The 18,508-nt window shown below is 38.6% G+C and overlaps 1 protein-coding gene across 1 annotated transcript in view; it reads left to right on the forward strand.

The window, feature by feature from the left end:
- Positions 1-18,508, forward strand: part of fstl4 (follistatin-like 4) — a 216,503-nt gene that overhangs the window by 182,771 nt on the left and 15,224 nt on the right. The window contains exons 7-12 of the mRNA XM_042499286.1: positions 4,939-5,059; positions 8,705-8,866; positions 12,526-12,660; positions 13,293-13,319; positions 14,628-14,746; positions 16,987-17,136. Coding sequence (XP_042355220.1) covers positions 4,939-5,059; positions 8,705-8,866; positions 12,526-12,660; positions 13,293-13,319; positions 14,628-14,746; positions 16,987-17,136 — 714 coding nt within the window. The remainder of the gene's footprint in view (positions 1-4,938; positions 5,060-8,704; positions 8,867-12,525; positions 12,661-13,292; positions 13,320-14,627; positions 14,747-16,986; positions 17,137-18,508) is intronic.

Here is an 18,508-nt window from a genome sequence, read left to right on the forward strand (position 1 = left end):
GGACATAGGGACAAATTTTTGGCTGCACGAGGACATCCACACAGGATGCCCCATGAATATTCATGTAATTTGGCAGATAGCAAAGGCAGGGTGTCTGCAGGTGCTTAAAAAGTCTTAAAATGTCCAGAATCCTCATGTATAACTATTAGCCTTGAAAGTCATTGAATAGTCTTAAATTTGAATTTGTGAGGTCTTAATTGCCCCCAAACATTTGATTTAATTTCAATTTCCACAGAGTAATTTCTTTTTGTCAAAATAATCCAAGCTATTGACTGTATTGGCTGCATGAAAGTCTACATTCCTGACCTACCACCAAACCTGCACAGGAACACATACATACTATTTAAGAAAAGATTTATTTGTCCAAAAATCAGTCCTAAATTTAGCTAAACTTTATCTTGAAAAGGTCTTAAAAAGCATTAAATTTAAGTGTCTGATACCTGCAGACACCCTGGATGGTTACGTCATGTGTAATCCTGGTGACAGTGAAACCCTGAATTGGTCTTAAGAGACAGAGGACATGAGGGAGGTAGTGTGACAGAATAAAATAGTAGCAAGAAAAATAATTCAAGGATGGAAATCCAAGAAAAAAAAAGTTTTACTCTCTAGTCCTCTCCCTTGCTTAGTGCTTAATGAACTATGTGGCCATGCTCCTGTTTCGACACATCTGCACAGGTGACAGCACAGCGCTGGCCTTGCTCTGCCCACCACCGGATCACAATTCACTAATTGCATGTTAATGAGCGGCCTTGTTGGTCTGCTGTGATGATGAGCCGATAAACAATGTCAAGTGTTGAGGTGGAGACTGGAGGAGAGGCGATGGCAACAGAGGTCCCTTGGGCTCTTGACCGTGCATAATGAATTTCCATGGAGCATAGTGATCTGAGCGGAGGAGGGAGAGAGCAACCCTGTCTGGTTTTGCTTTTCTTTTCAGTCAAATGAATGATGAAACAAAGAATACTTAAGTTAATGAGAGAGATGACCTTTTTGTGTGTAAAATTTCTGTGTACACGGGAGGTCAACATCAGAAAGAAGAACAGGAGGGAAAAGATTTGAAGGGATATGTTAAGTTTTTGCAGCCAGTTTGAACTACTTTCTTGTGGACAAAAGATTTGGTATTTTAATAGACTTCCAGGCTAAATGAAGCCTAAATCCCATTTAGGGTTGGGCAATATATCGATATTATATTGATATCGTGATATGAGACTTGATATTATGTTAGATTTTGGATATTATAAGTGTTGTCTCTTCTTAGTTTTAAAGGCTGCATTACTTATTTATCAAAAATCTCATTGAGTAAATATTATATGAAATCATCAAAAGACAACCCTACAGTATCTTTGCAATCTTGACATATTTGGTCAAAAACAATAACCCTGTCCATTGCCATGGCTCTATTCACATAGAATCAGGCAGAAAGTAGACAGCAGAGGGACAGCACCTTTGGATTGCACAGGAAAAACACAAACTGTCAGACGAAATGTCAGGACAGAAAAACAAAACCTGCGTGATGGTATTTCTCAATAGTGACGCCTTATCGTTAGCAAAGAATGGAATAACATGCATTAAAGAAAATTATTACCTGTTTATTATTTCATGCATTTTTTCTAGTAATGTCCAGTAATTTTCCAGATCACCCATGTTTTCACTTTGTATGAGGGAGATGCGTAATATCCACTTGTATTAGTTAAAAACTTGAACTTTGAATGACTTCCTGATTCAGTATGAATGCATCATATTTAACGAGGATGCAGACATCAAAATAAATGACCCAAAGCCCATAAAATGCAGAACATATACATTCAAGTGCAAGTCTGAATTTAAAAATGTGTTAATGTAACTTGTATAGTTACAGTATACACGAATAATTTCTTATGAAGTATAAGTGTTAATGTGAAGCATTGAATCCAAAGCATATATTGACAGATATTATACAGAAGTGCTGTATAATATTATACAAATATTATACAGTGCTCCTTTAACAGGATATTGGACAGAGTTCCAATAAATGCACACTGCACTTAATTATGATGATGTCTGAAAAAATCTCAGTTGTGAGAATAGTGCAGTAAAATCAGAACAAGAGTCAGTTAATGTAAAATTAACACGGGGTTTGTGTTCTTCTTTCATCTAGTCAACATTAGATGATGCAGGTCAAAAAGGCAGCAAGGTGTGAGCAGGGAAGAGACCTTATGATCCTGTCAAAGTCCTTTCAGCCTACCATTTTCCTCTGTTGAACTGTGTTGAATAGAAACAAGTTTGTTTTCAGGAATTTCATTCAGCAGTGATGGAAATCTCTCTGCAGTCTGGCACATAACCCCTAAACTTAAGAGTCAAGCCTCCATTACAATCAGTCTTATTTGTCTGCTCTCTTATGGTTTCTTTCTGGTCTTTGTTCTCCATCTGTCTCTGTCTGCCCACCTTCCTCTCCACTGTATTGCTTTTCATTGTGTTTCTTTCTCTCTGTTTTTTACACTCAACCAAAACTGGGTATTTTACATTTTGAATAGAGCTGTGTTCTCCAAAAATTAACTTCACTGGGGGCTCAGACCTGTTTCACCACATTGGATTGATGAGAGCAAAAAGCCACAGACAGCACTACAAACAGACACGGACAGAACAGCAATATACAATAGCTACTGTAGTCCATCAGCAAGTGAGATTTGAAACCGATTCATTCAGAAATGAAATGAATTATGTATATTTCTTTTATTAAAAACAAATACCACACATCCACTTTTATTTGCATGTACATGGCTACCACTTGGTAAACAAACTTGTTTATTGCATCAGTGCTATTCTGTGTTTCATGAAAAAAACAATAATTATTACTATTGGAGAACAGGTCAAAAGAGACACAGATGTAGTGCTGCATGTGAAATGCAAAACTTCAATGAGTGACTAGAATTTTATTAATTTGAATGTAGCCACTGGCCATCTTCATGTATAATTCTTTCACCTCTCTTTCCATTATAAAACCGTATAATTTAAACTGAATAAAAATAACAGCCTATAATTTTCTCGTAAGAGATTTCTCTGTAAGACCATCAGTACATTTCATGAACTCAAATTTGAACATCTTCCATTTACATTCATGTCCTCTTAGTCACTAAAAAAAACAGCTAACAGAACATGCCAAAGGCTTTCTGATGAGAGTACAAAACAACATAGAATTATTAGCCAAAACTGACAAATTTATTGCAGCAGATTTTTACCTTTGTTGATACCAGGGCTCTACCCGAATCTGAATATTCAAAGTCAATGCTGAACGTCCAGTTTGTTTCATCATCGATACTCCTAAGGCTGGAAGATATGGAGAAAATCAGATATCACAATATTTTTGACCAAACACTTCAAAACTGACATTTGACCATATTGTAGGGTTACCTATTGGTGCTTTCACAGAATATTTACACAATTAAATTTTGGATAAATTATCATCAGTAATGTTGATATAATGACAAGGTGGACAAAGGCAGATAATAGCACAGAGGCAAGTCTAGCAACTGTAATTTAGGCTTTAAAACCACAAAAAGACAGCAATGTTATGATATCCAAAATCTAAGACAATATCTAATCCTATATCCTATATCACAGTATTGATATAATATTGATATATTGCCTAGCCCTAATTATACCCATTTTCAATTAATTGATAGATGTATAGATTAATGGATATATTATTCATGGTCTCAGCACAATAAAGGCTCATTTTTACTCCTTTTACTTACAAAAATAAATTTGTTCAATTCAATGTTGTAAATGTCACTGCCCACATACTTTCATGCTTCTTTTATGTTGACATTGATACATCCTCAACATGGCACTCGAGGGCAGTAAAAACAGTTTCTTACAACAAACATGGCAGGATTTCAATTGCAAAATTTGGACAAACAATTATTTTCGTTATATTCATTCTGTTCTGTTCTGTTCTGTTCTGTTCTGTTCTGTTCTGTTCTGTTCTGTTCTGTTCTGTTCTGTTCTGTTCTGTTCTGTTCTGTTCTGTTCTGTTCTGTTCAGCCCTACTGGATGCCCCTTTTATCACAGCAACCACAACGGAGAGTTTTACATTTTAACTGAAATATATTTGGCACAACCTGCCAGATATATTAAACTCATACTTCTTTGCCCAAATGGCCCATTCAGTTTTAATTGCCCTTGCTGGTGTAGTTGTATCTCTCACCTTAATTGTAAATTCTGAACTTTAAAAGCTGCCCAAACTCCCCCGTCTATCTTACAAGAAAGTCATTTCACATCCTCTTGTCACAAAGCAACCCTCTGGCAGGTCACATTAATTTCTCGAGCCCTCAGACTGAAAGCAGCCGTTTGTGATTTCCGTGTCACGACAGCGCTGCATCAGGACATCTGCTCTGCCACTTGGTGGGACAGCAAACTATTTAATGCCTTAATCCGCCCTAAGCTGTGGCTGGAACCCCCTGGTGACTGCAGCATGCTGCACCAACAACAACCAGCTTCATTCATCAACCTAATGGGCTTTATATTTTTAACCCTTGCCATTTATCAGGCTGAGGCAGTGTGATGAGGGGAGAGAGAAGGATCAAATTCCCTAACGCCTGCTTCAGCTCAACAGGGAAACCATTGATTCATGGTCTCTCTTCCCTTTCGCATCACTCTTTTTTCTTTCTTGTCTTTTCCCATCACTCCCTGCTGCTGTGTGCCTCCTCTCTTCTCTCACTGCTCTCTCCAAGCATCTTTATGTATTCTGTCAACCTACCAACATTTCTCCTTCGCTCCCTGTGGCTCTTTCCTGCACCCCATTCTTCATAAGTATTCCCTCTCCTTCACCTCCTGTTCCTCCTCTCTCTTCTTTCCTCATGTCCTCCCTCCTCTTCTTCCTATCTTGTGCTTTTTCACCAGCACCTCTGCCTCTTCCTTCTTTACTTAATTTTTCTCCTCCATCTCTTTCCTCTATTACAGGACTTTGGGGACGATGGCTCCCTGTACATCACCAAGGTGACAACCATCCACATGGGGAACTACAGTTGCCATGCCTACGGTTATGAAGACCTCTATCAGACACATGTGCTGCAGGTGAATGGTTAGTAATGGCTCATTTCTTACTTACAGTGGTGGACAAAATGCTTTAGTTTTGTTTGTGCTGCACTGTGGTTCCCCAGTGAGGGGATTTTTTTCTTTCTTATTGCATTCCCAACATAAAGTGTAGAACAGTTAAGAAACAGTCTCAAAGGCAATTAAGCCGACATGCTGTTGATTGAAATAACTGGAAACATCATAGATTTATTAAGTCCAGCATTGTCATATGTGGTACTACCCAACATTTTTGTCCGTCTTACTCTCACATCTTATTCAGCCAAGTACCCTATTCTGCCTGATCCGTGTATTAAACACAAAAAGCAGCAAAACGACAGTAACTGTGTTGGGCTCTTGACACATGTAAATCCATACAAGGCATACTGACTCTGCTGATGGCCATGTGTAGCCTTGTTACCCCTCTTTTTTGCATAGATTCAGCCAATTTTGCTTAATGTGGCAAAAACTTGATATTTCAATCATTTATCTGCATGTCATGTTAGTTGTTCAGATACTAACTAAACTAAAGGTCAGTCTCATATACATTTTATCTTAACAGTGCGTTTTCTTTACCCCCCTCAAACAAATTGTTGATGTACGGCATATTTTTTCTTTCTTTCTTTTTTTGTTTTGTAAAATGAGCTAAACCACTCAACAATCTTTCAACATACCCTCTGGTAACTGCAGAAGTAGCCCTTGGGATACATGTACACCTGGATGGGAACTACTAGTCATATGAGAAGAAACAGTGAGTTAAGTTAGTAAACTTACTTTCTGTAGCAGTTTTTAACACAGTAGTTGCAAAGTTGTTTAAGGCAGGAAAAAAGAGATGAAGAAGAAAAGAAAAAAGAAGAAAAAATACAGGCAAAACTACAAATAAGTACAAACCACAATATAAAGGGTCATAACATCAAGAAAAGAAGACTCTGAATTTGGCATTTCTGAGACTTTCTTGGAGGCTTTTTCAAAGTCAGAGCAATAGCAGCAAAGACACAATCACATTTTATTAGACAGGATCAGACTGTGAATTGAAGCTTCTCCACCATATCAAGTTTTAAGCTATGAATTTTTTACCATGACACAGTGAACTAGTTATTCTTTTAATACAGTAAAAGGAGTCACTGGGGCTGTCAAGTACAGTGTCAATGAATATAATGCTGGAACTAAAGTTTATGAGGAATAAGTGTTGATTGTGGTGCATTTTTCTTAAATTATCTATGTATTTGTCTCTTATATTTGTATTGTTTTTCTAGGTCCTAAACTACTCATTTCTGTAATTGTCAATTAATCTGCTCATTATTTCCGCCACTAATTGATTATCCATTTTGTTATCTATTTCAAAAAATGCTCAATAAATTATCTCAAAGCTAAGGTGATTGCTGATTTGTCACTCTAAACACTCTAAAGTCTATTGATATTTAAAAAGATATTAATTAGTTTTAGTTAGTTAGTTAAGCATCAATTTCTCACATTTAAAAAGCTTGAATCAGCAAAGTTTTTTCATTTTCCCTAAAGATAAAAAGTATCCATAAAGCAGTGTTGTTCATACACACCGCTCAGCGGATCACAACTGTCAGAGCATTGCATCAACGTGACTCTTTTGCTGTGGAAAATAAAACTTAAAGTTAAAAACTAATTGTCCGTGCATGCAACATATTCACTTGATTTTATGCAGTGGACAAAAGCTACTTAAAGCTAAAATACAACTGATAGTTACACTCACTCATTCTGGCAGGTTGAAGTTATCAAAGCTCTGTCATGCTCATATTAATCATCTGCGTAAATGGTCGTCCTCTCTATTACCTTTAGAGATGAGAGTTATTACCAGGCATTTCTCCAAAGAAAATCTAGGAAGGAAGAATTTTAAAATCTCCCTACCTGCAACATAACAAATGCAAATATAGAGCTTCACTAATTTCTTCACTTTTATATCCCAGGGTGGCAAAAGACGGACAGTGTGTTCAATTAAATTTCTGTTCATAGAGACACAAGGTGTGTTTGTTTTGTTTTTCTGAGATGCTAATTGATAAGCAAGCACAGCTGAATTTTAGACCTTGAACTAAAGAAGGAGAGGGGGTGATAGGAAGGGAATTGTGGAGACAGACTCGGGTCCTGAAGGGCGAGTTATCAGCAAAGGGCAATTACCAAATGTTTGTGTGGGAGATTCAAGGTATTTAAAGTGAGATAGGACAAGGTGAGATAAGGTGGAATGGAAGGGAGCCAAATGCCACATTAAACCAAGTGGACGGTTTGCATCGTATTGTGTAAAAGGAATAATACACAGTGATTTTTACAGTGATGAGAGGAATGGCAGTTTCAATATCTGTGAAGTACCTATAGTTGCAGCCTGTCACCCTTTCTATGGTATTATAGAATTACATTCCAAGAAGTATGGTGATGAATGTTCAAAACGTTAGTAGGTTTATTTCCATTGCAGTCACTGTACTAACTGTCATTATTTCCAATCGAAGTTGACTGATTAGCCAAGTAAATTTCAGTAGGCGAATGCACTCTCATGATTGAAGGAGAGTATCACCCATAGAACCCCGTAGGGGGCTCTGGTTAATAGAACCAAGGTCACATTAGAGTTATCTTCATTTTATTCAAGTGGTTCCCAGTTAGAGTTCTCACCCCTTTCAAAAATTCTCAAATCTGGAGGGTTGTGAGATAAATAATAGAAGAGGAAAGCAGAAAAAGCTGCAGTTCTGATACAAAAATGTGTTTTCATATTTTGGACTTTTCTCTTATCCTAGCTGTTGTGTAATATATTGGATAATTTGAACTCGTAGTTTGAGCCTCAAACAGTTTTGAAACGCTCTGAGAAGTTTACAGGAGAAATGTCTCTTCGGTCAAACTGTTGACAACTCAAACATCTTATCAGAATTTCAGTTATTAATCCTTAACTTTGAAAGAAACCCAAAAATATAGCTGTATGTACAAGATTGGAAAGTACTTAGTTTTTCAGTGAAATTTATTGGAGTAGAAGTATCATACTCACTACTACTTCTACTTGTGTGTGTGTGTGTGTGTGTGTGTGTGTGTGTGTGTGTGTGTCAGTCATATAAACTTAGAAATAAAAATGTGGTGAGAAAGAGAGCAAAAACAAAAATAGGTAAGTTTCAACAGAACAGCAACCCAACAGATGCAACGTAAAAATTGCATTAGGACCAAGGTGGACGTTTGTGAGTCGAACAGGAGAGGTGATTGAACTCCTGGTAGGAAGGGCCGTCAGGATTTTGTCAGCAGCTTGGATGTTGAAAGGTACCCAGCATCAAAACCAGAAAACGACATCTTACCTGCTCCTGTAAACTATTACCTCATATTTCATTTTCCCCCTCGATTCCTCCACATTCATTTGCGCTCTCCTCCCCGGAGGAGGTGGTAAGTGGTAGATATGTCCAACATCTATTTCATGCAGGACTCGAGCTGTAATAAAGCAGCCCCAGAGCTCTTGGATTCTTGTTATGTGTGAATATATTCCATGCTGGGGTGAGACAAATTCCTCTCTGCCCACTGCGTGTGTGGGTGTTTGTGCTATATCCCCCCAGGAGTTACCGTCTACCATGAAACAGTGTGTAATTAGGTTTTCACTCGCCTCTCTCTTCTCTCCCTGTTTGTGTCTTCGGTTTTTTGTTTGTGTTTGTGCATCCAGTCCCTCCAGTGATCCTGGTCTATCCAGAGACGCAGGCCCAGGAGCCCGGCGTATCTGCCAGCCTCCACTGCCATGCCGACGGCATCCCAAATCCCAAACTCCTCTGGCTGAAGAACGGCATGGACCTGCTGCCCAGATCCTCCAAACAGCTCTCTCTCATAGGTGAGGAGTTTTTGATTATTTCGGGAAGTGCTGTCAGCATATTATGCACTTTAGCAGCTACTGTATGTCACATCTCATTGGTGCAGTGTTTTTGAACTGCACAGTGTTATGTACCCACAGCACTGCAGCATGCCAACACTGCAGAAACCTTTATAAGTTAAGATAATGCACGTGGAGAATGACAAAAGAGGTTGCAAATCAAGCTAGTGTTCTGTCAAACTTATTCTTTTTTATATTGAAATCACAGCTTTTTGTTGTACTTTCCATTCATTTGCATTTTATACCAAGGTGATGAAATCAAGATTGCAGTCCCCTCTTCAACTATCTTTGTTTCGCTGCTCTGACAAAATAACCATACTTATTTTAAAGAAGAGAGTGAAGAGAGTGAAAATAAAATGAAACATATTCTGTGTGATGGGATGGCAGCCACTTATCCTGGGTAGAGGGGTATTTTTTAAAGACACCCTCTCAGTATAAGAGAGAGAAGGAGCAGAATGGAGCACGGCTTTCCTTTTTATGGCCTAGTTCTCATTAAGGGAGAGTTTATTGGCTGTGTGTGGGTCATTACCTGTGGTAATAGCCTGTTATCAACCCTCAGACACTCAAACATGGGAGGTTCTGCGAGGTTCAGCAACACATAAACACTGCGGTGACTACGGTTTCAGATTTGCCAGATCATGTGGGCAATGGCAAGGGGCTTGAGTCCCACTTACAGTCATTATATGCATAGTTTTCATTAAAACATTTAGTTAAGTGAAAAGGCAAGAGTAGAGAAGAAGATTATGTAGTTTATTTTTATTTAGCCATGCTTTCAAAAAGAGTTACAGAGGAGGTGTGATTTGCTATTTCATTTCCACATATCATATATACCATCAGGAGTGCAATAAACAAACTGTAAAAGTGCAGCCTGTATCCTCATATTCAGCTTCTGTAAAAACTGAACCACACACTGACACTTGATAGTGAGGGGTATTGATTGTGAACCACAGTTGAACAGCAAAGACAGAAACTGCTTTGTGTTGCTGAGTGAATGAAACTGTGTTGTGGAGCTGTCCATGGTGCTGAAACCACTCGAGCCTGATCTTTGACTGATATTCCCTTTTGTTTTGTTTGTTACAGAGCAAACCTTTTCGCACAGCTACAGGAAAACCTTAACGTGTGACATTGTAGATCATTTTTTTTGACCCAGATGCACTGTGGGGAGAAGGCACAATGCATTTTCATTATCACTATAATCACATCCCGCGTTAATCAAGGGCAATGGATGGCTGCGAGCTGCATTTATGGCTGTTGAGTGAAAACTGTGAGCTAAGTGCCTTTGACTGGTTTAGTAGTAATTATATAGCCACAGAGGAAATCATCTTAAGTGTCATGAAGGCAACTTAAAATATGTTTAGTAGGATCACAGACAGATTATCACGACAATAGGCCCACAGTGCAGTGCTCAGTCTTTCCCAGCACTATGGCACATGGTCAAGTAACCTGCACACAACATGTAAACTTTTGCAAATTTGTCAGTTATTCTGGGGTAAAACAAGGCTGACAGGAAACATCAGATAATGTAGAGGAGACAGCCCACTTAGCAAAAGATGCCACTTAAACATTGTCTCCAAGCTTTAGCCCTGATAAAAGTATTGCATACCCACGTGCTTACATTATGAATGTTGTTTTTTTTTTGTTGTATACACAGTTTGTGTTCTTTTCCATGCAGAGTAGGTAGTGAACGGTGCATACACAGAGTTATTTCTTTATTTGTTAGTCTTTTTTGCTTGAAAACTGCTACCCGCCAAAAGCAATGCTAAGAGTCAATCACAAAGTAAAGCTGCAGGCTGGAAAACTGAAACAAATAGTTTAAAGCTTTAATAAACCAACAAGTCCTCCAATTCATACAGTCATGTATGCTTTTGATTCCTGCCGTCTAATACAACCCACAGGAGTGTTTTCGGAGCTAGTTCACAAACAGCAACCTCTTTCCCAAATATGGTCACCTCTGGCTTGAGAAGACCAAGATGGCAACAGCCAAAATGCCAAACTTAAGGCTTCGAGATAGGAGCCCAAAAACCAAGGGGGGCTATCACTGTAGCTACATCCATTATTTTTACAGTCTATGACATTATGTCACATTAGGTGACATACATATGTGGCTTACAATGATTTAACATTGACCTCTGGTTTCACACTGGACACTAACAGGACAAGAGCAGAAATGTAGTATTCTTCATACTATGCCATCTGACTTCCTGTGTCATAACAAGCTTGTACAAGCTTATACACATCTTTTTTTAGGGAAGATGGTCTTTATAAACTGTTGTAGAGCTATGGTGAAATTCAGAGTTGGGTCAGACCTTCCTTTAGGTCAAACCATTTTCACATACAAGTAGCCATGTCATCCATTGTTAATATAAATATATTATATCCCCATTGATGCCTTGGCGCAGAGTTTATGTCCCATTTGCCCTTGCAGGCATAAGCCCATGGGTAGGAGGAGCAAAGAAGACTAAAAGTCCTAATTTAACTTAAAATCCCTGTCATCATGAACTGCTACAAGCTTGCAAAATAAGGATAAAAAGGCTAATTTAATGAGTGGTTGATTCAGTGGTTTTCAATAAGAATTGATCAGAACATAATTATGAATTAGAAGTAATTAAAGTGGTGTCTCATTCTATGAAGGCCTGCTTCAAGGCACTTTTCACTTCAAAGCATTTCACACTTTTCCCTCGATAAAAGGGAATTATTATCAGAATCCAAAAGACGTTTCACTAATGTGAAAAGCTTTGCGTCAACTTCTGTAACATCTTATTTTACAGCCCAGTAGTCATAAATTAGAAGGTAGGGATAATTTTCAACATTAAAAAAAAAAGAGAGAACAACCTGTTTTTTTTTTGCAAGCATAGGCTTAGTCACTGTATTTTTAAATACTTGGTTCTGCAAAAAGACACTTACAGTATATTACATTAAAAGTTTTAACAAGAAAAAAGTAGAAATAAGAAATCCTTAAGATACAGAGAGAGAGAGTGTGAATGCTGTAGACGTTCACAGATGCTGTAGATATTTCAAGAGACGCACAGAAAAGCAAAGTTTTCTTTTATGTTCATCTTCAACATGGCCTGTAAGAGCACCAGTGTGACACCCAACATCAGTCACTTCCCCCATGCTGTAAGGTTTGTGCTGTTGGAAGTATAGCTACATACAGTGCAGGAAGGATCAGAGTGCAGCTGTACATCACAGAGCTTGATGCTACAACAGACATCAGAGAACCAGCCTCCGACAATGACCTCCGTCTTATTATAGCCAACATCACCCGTCACCTCCATCTAACGTCACTACAGCAACTTGAGGCAAACAATGCAGCATTGTACCGTATGTGGGGGGAAAATAAGTGAGAAACTAGACAAGACTTCACTCATGTTCTATCTATAACCAATAATAACAGCTGATGAGTTTTACAAGGTATGTGCTTGCTTTTATTGTCATTATATTTATTAATTTTGGTTTCATTCTAAACATAATTCTGCTCTGTGAACATGACAAACATATTTCAGCCTAAATGTATCCATATGTATATGAAGTGTACCAAATAAAGACTTCAAATAATATAGCAACAACTAACTTACATTAAACAAAGATTTCTTTTCCTTTTGTTTCTTCTGTTCTTGTAGCAAATGGTAGTGAACTCTTTATTGGCAGTGTCAGATACGAAGACACTGGCGCTTACACATGCATTGCCAAGAATGAGGTGGGAGTGGACGAGGATATATCATCTCTGTTTGTTGAAGACTCGGCTAAGAAGACCCGTAAGTCATCTTCGTATTTGAACTTTCACTTTATAAAGTGTGAAAAAACATAATCTGTAAAAAATTATGCCAAAAAGATGTCCTCACATCCCTTTTCTTTTTTCAAAAAGACAGTATATGATTATTTATGATGTCAAGTTACACATATATATATAAATTATAGTAACGCTGAGATAAGATTACACAATATCAGCTTGATAATGTCCTGAGTCTAGAACTAAAAATTAAAGTTTGGCAACACAGATCTTAATTTATTTCATATGTCATAGTGGGGGACAACTGCTCAAATCGCATATTTAATGTTTCTTTGATATTTGGTCTTTCATTAGATTGCATCATTGTGATGAGTTAACTGTCGCCACCTAGAAAGAGCTTAATGGGCCAGCTTAAATTAAACAGAATAATCGATGGTTTCTGAGTGATCTCTTGATTTAGGAGGAAATATGATCCTGTCACCAGCAGTGAGGAACATTTTGTAGCTGTCAAATATGTTTTGTCTTGGCATGGCATGAGAGAAATCACCTCCTCTGTTTCTTGGAAGATCTGTCTCTTTTTTTCTTAAGGTGATTTAATGTTTTTCCTGTCTTCCCCCCGCTCTCTTGCTTTCTACTGTTCGATGGCTGAATCTGCAGTTGCAAACATTCTGTGGAGAGAAGAAGGTAATACATTACAGTTCTCAAAAGGCTTTTGTACTTTTGTGAATAAGTAAATATGGTGGGCATGTTTTGTGGCTGTTCAGGGCCTGCAGCTAAGGATTGCATGCATATCTACTCTTTCCAAGATGTTTGCCATACTGTCCAAAAAAATTACAAAGTTATTTTCTCTCCAGCAAAACTTTACTAGCATTCTTGGTATTTCATCCTTTTGTTGGGGTGCTTTCTAAACTGTTTCTCAATTCACATGGGGGGGAACCATTTACACACAAGCAGGATTGTTATGCATTTTGCAAAGAATACCAGTGTGGTGGCTACAAGAAAAACAACTTTGTGGTTTTCAGCAGTATACAAATCCATGCTGTCTTTATATTATGTATTTTTTTCATCACATCAGCACAACCACATGCACAGTTTTACTACTGAGCTGGAAAACCCACTGTGGTTTAGAGCATAATACAAACACAATCTGTTTTATATACATCATCACCGCGTCAGGTTTACCGCAGAGCCAAAAGACGACAGTGTGGTTTAGAATAGTGTATGTATGCATGTGGATTATTTGTGAGCACTTATCAGCATTCAGTGCTGCCTCATTAACACAGTGTGTGTGTGTGTGTGTGTGTGTGTGTGTGTGTGTGTGTGTGTGTGTCTGTCTGTGTGTTGTGTGAGCAAGTGCTTATTTTTGAGTCCGTAGGAACTTGGCTTGCATGCATACTGTATATATTTTGCATTTTTCTGACAGTATGTTTCTCAGGTTTTATTTGTTTATCTCACAGCTTTATAGTGGAAAAAAATCAGTCTCAACAGCATCACAGATCAATCATCATCATAGTTTTTGTCTATGCACGCCGCAAGTGTGTTTATGTGCCTTTGCTCATCAGCTGTGCCCATGTGATGTTTTCCTGACAGCAGTAATAGTGTTGCTCGTCCAAATGCCTAAACATCAGACTGTGATCCTTGCTAACTCATCAGCAGCTGTTTACACACAGCAGACAAGATGTGAAATGCTTCTTCATAGAGACAGTGCCTTTAATTTGATGCCTCTTGCTATATGTTGTGGACATGTTGCTGACAGGGCCCTTTGTAGGCATTGTCAAAATGGCTGGCAGCCACACACTGCCCCTCCCCGCTAACACGATAGCATGCTAACAGGAGTCTTGCTGTGTGTCCTCCAGCAGGGAAATTGAAATGCCTATCACAAATGTCAGATAAGATTGGAGCAAGCTGTTCTGCTGTTTTTAATTTGTATTTGTTGCTTTTTTCTAAAGCAAGTTTGTCAACATTTTTCTGTCTTCCTGTCTTCTCTTCCAGGGTTGAGTGTGGGCAATATGTTCTACGTGTTTTCTGATGAGGGCATCACTGTTCTTCAGCCCAGCGAATGTGAGATACGCAGACACATGAAGCGGACAGAGAGGATTGTGGCTACTTATGTAAGTGCTCATGTTTTTTTTTTTGCTGTTGAGCTTATATGGTGCAATAGATTCAGTAAGATAAAAGTACATCAAAACATAGCTATCAATGAGTAATGAGTAGCTAATATTTTAGTTTCAGATTTCCTTAATATATTACTTAATAGATTTCAGGATGGCATTTGTTTCTGCTGTGCTGATGCCTTTCATAATTAAATTTTATGCAATGCAGAAAGATGTCACTTAATGTACGTTTTTACATTAAGAAAGGCACCCACACAATCATGACACATCAGCTATACCGCAAAGAGCATCTTACCTCCCAGTTAGGAATAGATCTTAATTAGGTTGATATAATCCAAATAAGCACTGCAAGGTAAAAGGTGTTCAACAATAATTATCAGTTAGAATCTTAAGGTTTTGTCCTTTAAGATCTCAGCTCAGCTCATTGACCGGATGTAAAGACTGGATAAATCATTAAGCCCCGTCACTCTACACTAACTATCTTATTCGGTTCCATAGTTATATAGTAGAGCTGTAGTGTGAAAGGAAATTACCACCATAATGAAGGCCAACTCTCCTTCTCTTCTCCTTCATGTTCTGGGAGTAGGGCTCCTCGCCTCACTAATGTAATGGGATTACTTGTGTCCATTAGTCAACAGCTTGCACTGATAGACTGTATAGAGTCTATACTATAGACCCTGAGGTTTTTAATCCACTGAGAACATCCCTCTCCCAGAGCAATGGGCTTTAGAAGGTAAAGTTGCTTGTTCCTCTGAGGGATTTGGGTTTTACAGGACCCTGTAATTGTATTAGAGATCAATACAAACTCAATAAGCCATGTGTTAGCCAGTTCCTGCTGTAAACAGCAGTTTCTCCACTTTGGTGAGGTGGAAACTCTTGAAACATAACGTTTTTGTGTGTGTGTGTGTGTGTGTGTGTGTGTGTGTGTGTGTGTGTGTGTGTGTGTGTGTGTGTGGCGGGGGGGGGTAATAACAGGCCGTGTAGGAGATTAGTCAGAATTACCTCTCACATTCACATATTAAACCAATATCATTCACACACACACAACTGAAATGCTTTCACAAACACAACTAAAATGCTCTTACACAAACAACTGAATTATTACACTCACACACAACTAAAAACCACACACACAACTCAGCTGAAAACCATTCACCAACATAACTGAAAACCATTTATACACACAACTGAAATCATTACATGTCTTCCCAACAACCTACAAATAATCACGCTGAGGCAGCAACTTTACTCAACACCATTTTCACCTTGCTGAGACCATAAGCACATTGACAAATGCGACAACAGTCGAACAGCAACCAGTCATTGCAACTCCGAGTGCCGACACGCTGGATAGCCACCTGGCATCCCTCTTTCATCAGGCCAGCAACACAACATGCTGTGGCCAGCTACAGCTCTGGTCAGAGATAGATAGCTCCTCAGAATTCGTCCCTCAAAAAGAGTCCCGTTACCATAGTAACTCACTTACCCGCATGCTTGCCTGCACAGCGGGAGAGGAGAGGAGGGAGAAGAAAAGACACTGACTTAGATTACAGCATGACAGAGAATAAACCACTGTACAATAATTGTGTGGATATTTCGAATCTTTCCCCAGATGATCTGAATGACTCGTTTCTCTGTGCTGACCTGTCTCATCAGTGTGTTGCCAATAACCTTGTTTCACCGCAATGTTTTCAGTTATATATTTTTTTCTTTTTTTATTGCGTGGGAAAATGGACGTGTGACTTGAGTGTGACTCTGATTACTTATTAACTTTTTCTCCTGGTGTCGGAAGTCCACAATCCGAAATTATTCATTCAATCATTAATTGGAAAAGATATTTAACAAATGAATCAGTAATTAAAAGAAAAAATAACTCCTCTTCGTACCCAAATATGGCAAAAAAGCTATATTATCAAATTGCTGTTCAGTTACGTTGATGTTTGTTTAGTGGTTATTAACACATTAAATAGGGTGTAGAGATGGTCTTTGGGTAAAGACATGTACTATATAAAATTGCACATCATTTTGTAAATTTATACCATGATATGATTATTCCATCATTTTGTGATTCATATGAAAGGAGATACCCACAATTTGATTTACTGCCCAACCCTTATCATTGGTGAAGCTTGACAGATCAATCATACACCAGGAAATCGTTCCAACCTTTAAGTCCCTCTGTTGCCCTCTTCTTCCTCCTCCCATCATCCTCTCTGTTCTCTGTTGGTTCTTCCCAGGAGGAGATGTGCCCTAAAGGTGAAGGGGTGTCACCTCAGCACTGCGTGTGGTCCTCAGCAGTCAACGTCAGGGATAAGTACATCTACGTGACCCAGCCCCTCCTGAGCCGACTGCTGGTGGTCGATATTCAAGCACAAAAGGTGGTGCAGGTGAGTGGAGCAGGTATCAGGCCTGTCAAACACACCAGTGTCTCAGAGCGTCTCAGAAATCATTGCGAAGTTATTGACTGACACCATGAAGCAACAGCAGAAAACTTTGTTTATGGGCAAAATTAAATGTTGGCAAAAGCTGCAGCTAGCTGTGCTCTTCCAAAGATTTCTTTTGAGGGAAGGACCTCCAATCTGTAACACCACTGTAACGTGTTTCTGTAGTTCCAACAAAGACAACATGTCTACTCTCTTGCTGATTAATTCATGTTTGTTTCAGGAGTCCCATTCTCCCAGTTTAAGTCCAATCATATCTTATCAATTAAGCGTACACAACGAAATATTTTCTAACTGGGACCTTCAGTAAGTCGTCTACAACTTTTATTTCAATGTGTCAGATACATATTTTATTATTATTTAGGTAAATCTAAGACTGGGATTGGACTTGGTGTCACCAGATACCCAGTATTGAAGGACTTTGGTCAGGCTCAAAAAACTTGACAAGAACAACCCTAATTTTTTAAAAATCTATGGTGGCCTTGGTGTAGGAGGCAGAGTGGGTCGTCCGCTAACTGCAGTTCTATATCCAGCTCCCTATGTCCTCCTCCTTTTGAACAAAATCAGACTTTAAAGTAACGTCAGTAGATCTGCTCTTTATTGGATTTTGCAATACAAGAGCATATTATTTATTTGTTTCCAAGTCTTGTACATCTTTTGAGGAGGCCTACTATGTTAACACACGGCTTTAGTCTTTTAGCACAATATTATTAATGTAATCCTGATTTTACATTTGCAACTAACTTACAGGGCAAATAATTCTGGAAAAAATCTGCTAGTGACATATATATTTTATATAAATTATACCTAATGCACCTCCACTCCATTAACCACAGCTAAAATGAGATAGAACCCAATTCCTTGGGCTGAAAAAGCTGGATACATTCAAAATTTAAAGTATGCAAATCCAGTGAGTATATATTCATGCAGTCAATGATTGGCTCCATGTCAAAAAGCATCACCTATGAGAGGTGCAATCAATTCAAGTTGCCACGCTATTGAACTACCACCGATGTAAAAAGACCACATGCAAGGGAAAATAAATCAAATGCACCTCAAGCGCCTGAAACAATATGGTGCCCAGGTGGGTGCTGGCTACATCGCCATTCATCTTGCCTGTAACGGCTGTTTAGAGACTGAATCCCTCAGGGGTTCTTCCCAGGGTCAACATCATTTATACTGAAGTACGGGATCAGAGGAAATAGGCCTAATTTAAGGAGAAGGAGGTGGGAGAGGAGAAAGGAGATAAGTGAAAGTCTGAGTAGAGAGAATGAGAGAGACGGCAAAATGAGCAGGTGGCAGTAAAAAAAAGTGTCAT

This window comes from Plectropomus leopardus, chromosome 13, assembly GCF_008729295.1.
Source record: "Plectropomus leopardus isolate mb chromosome 13, YSFRI_Pleo_2.0, whole genome shotgun sequence".
NCBI lineage: Eukaryota > Metazoa > Chordata > Actinopteri > Perciformes > Serranidae > Plectropomus > Plectropomus leopardus.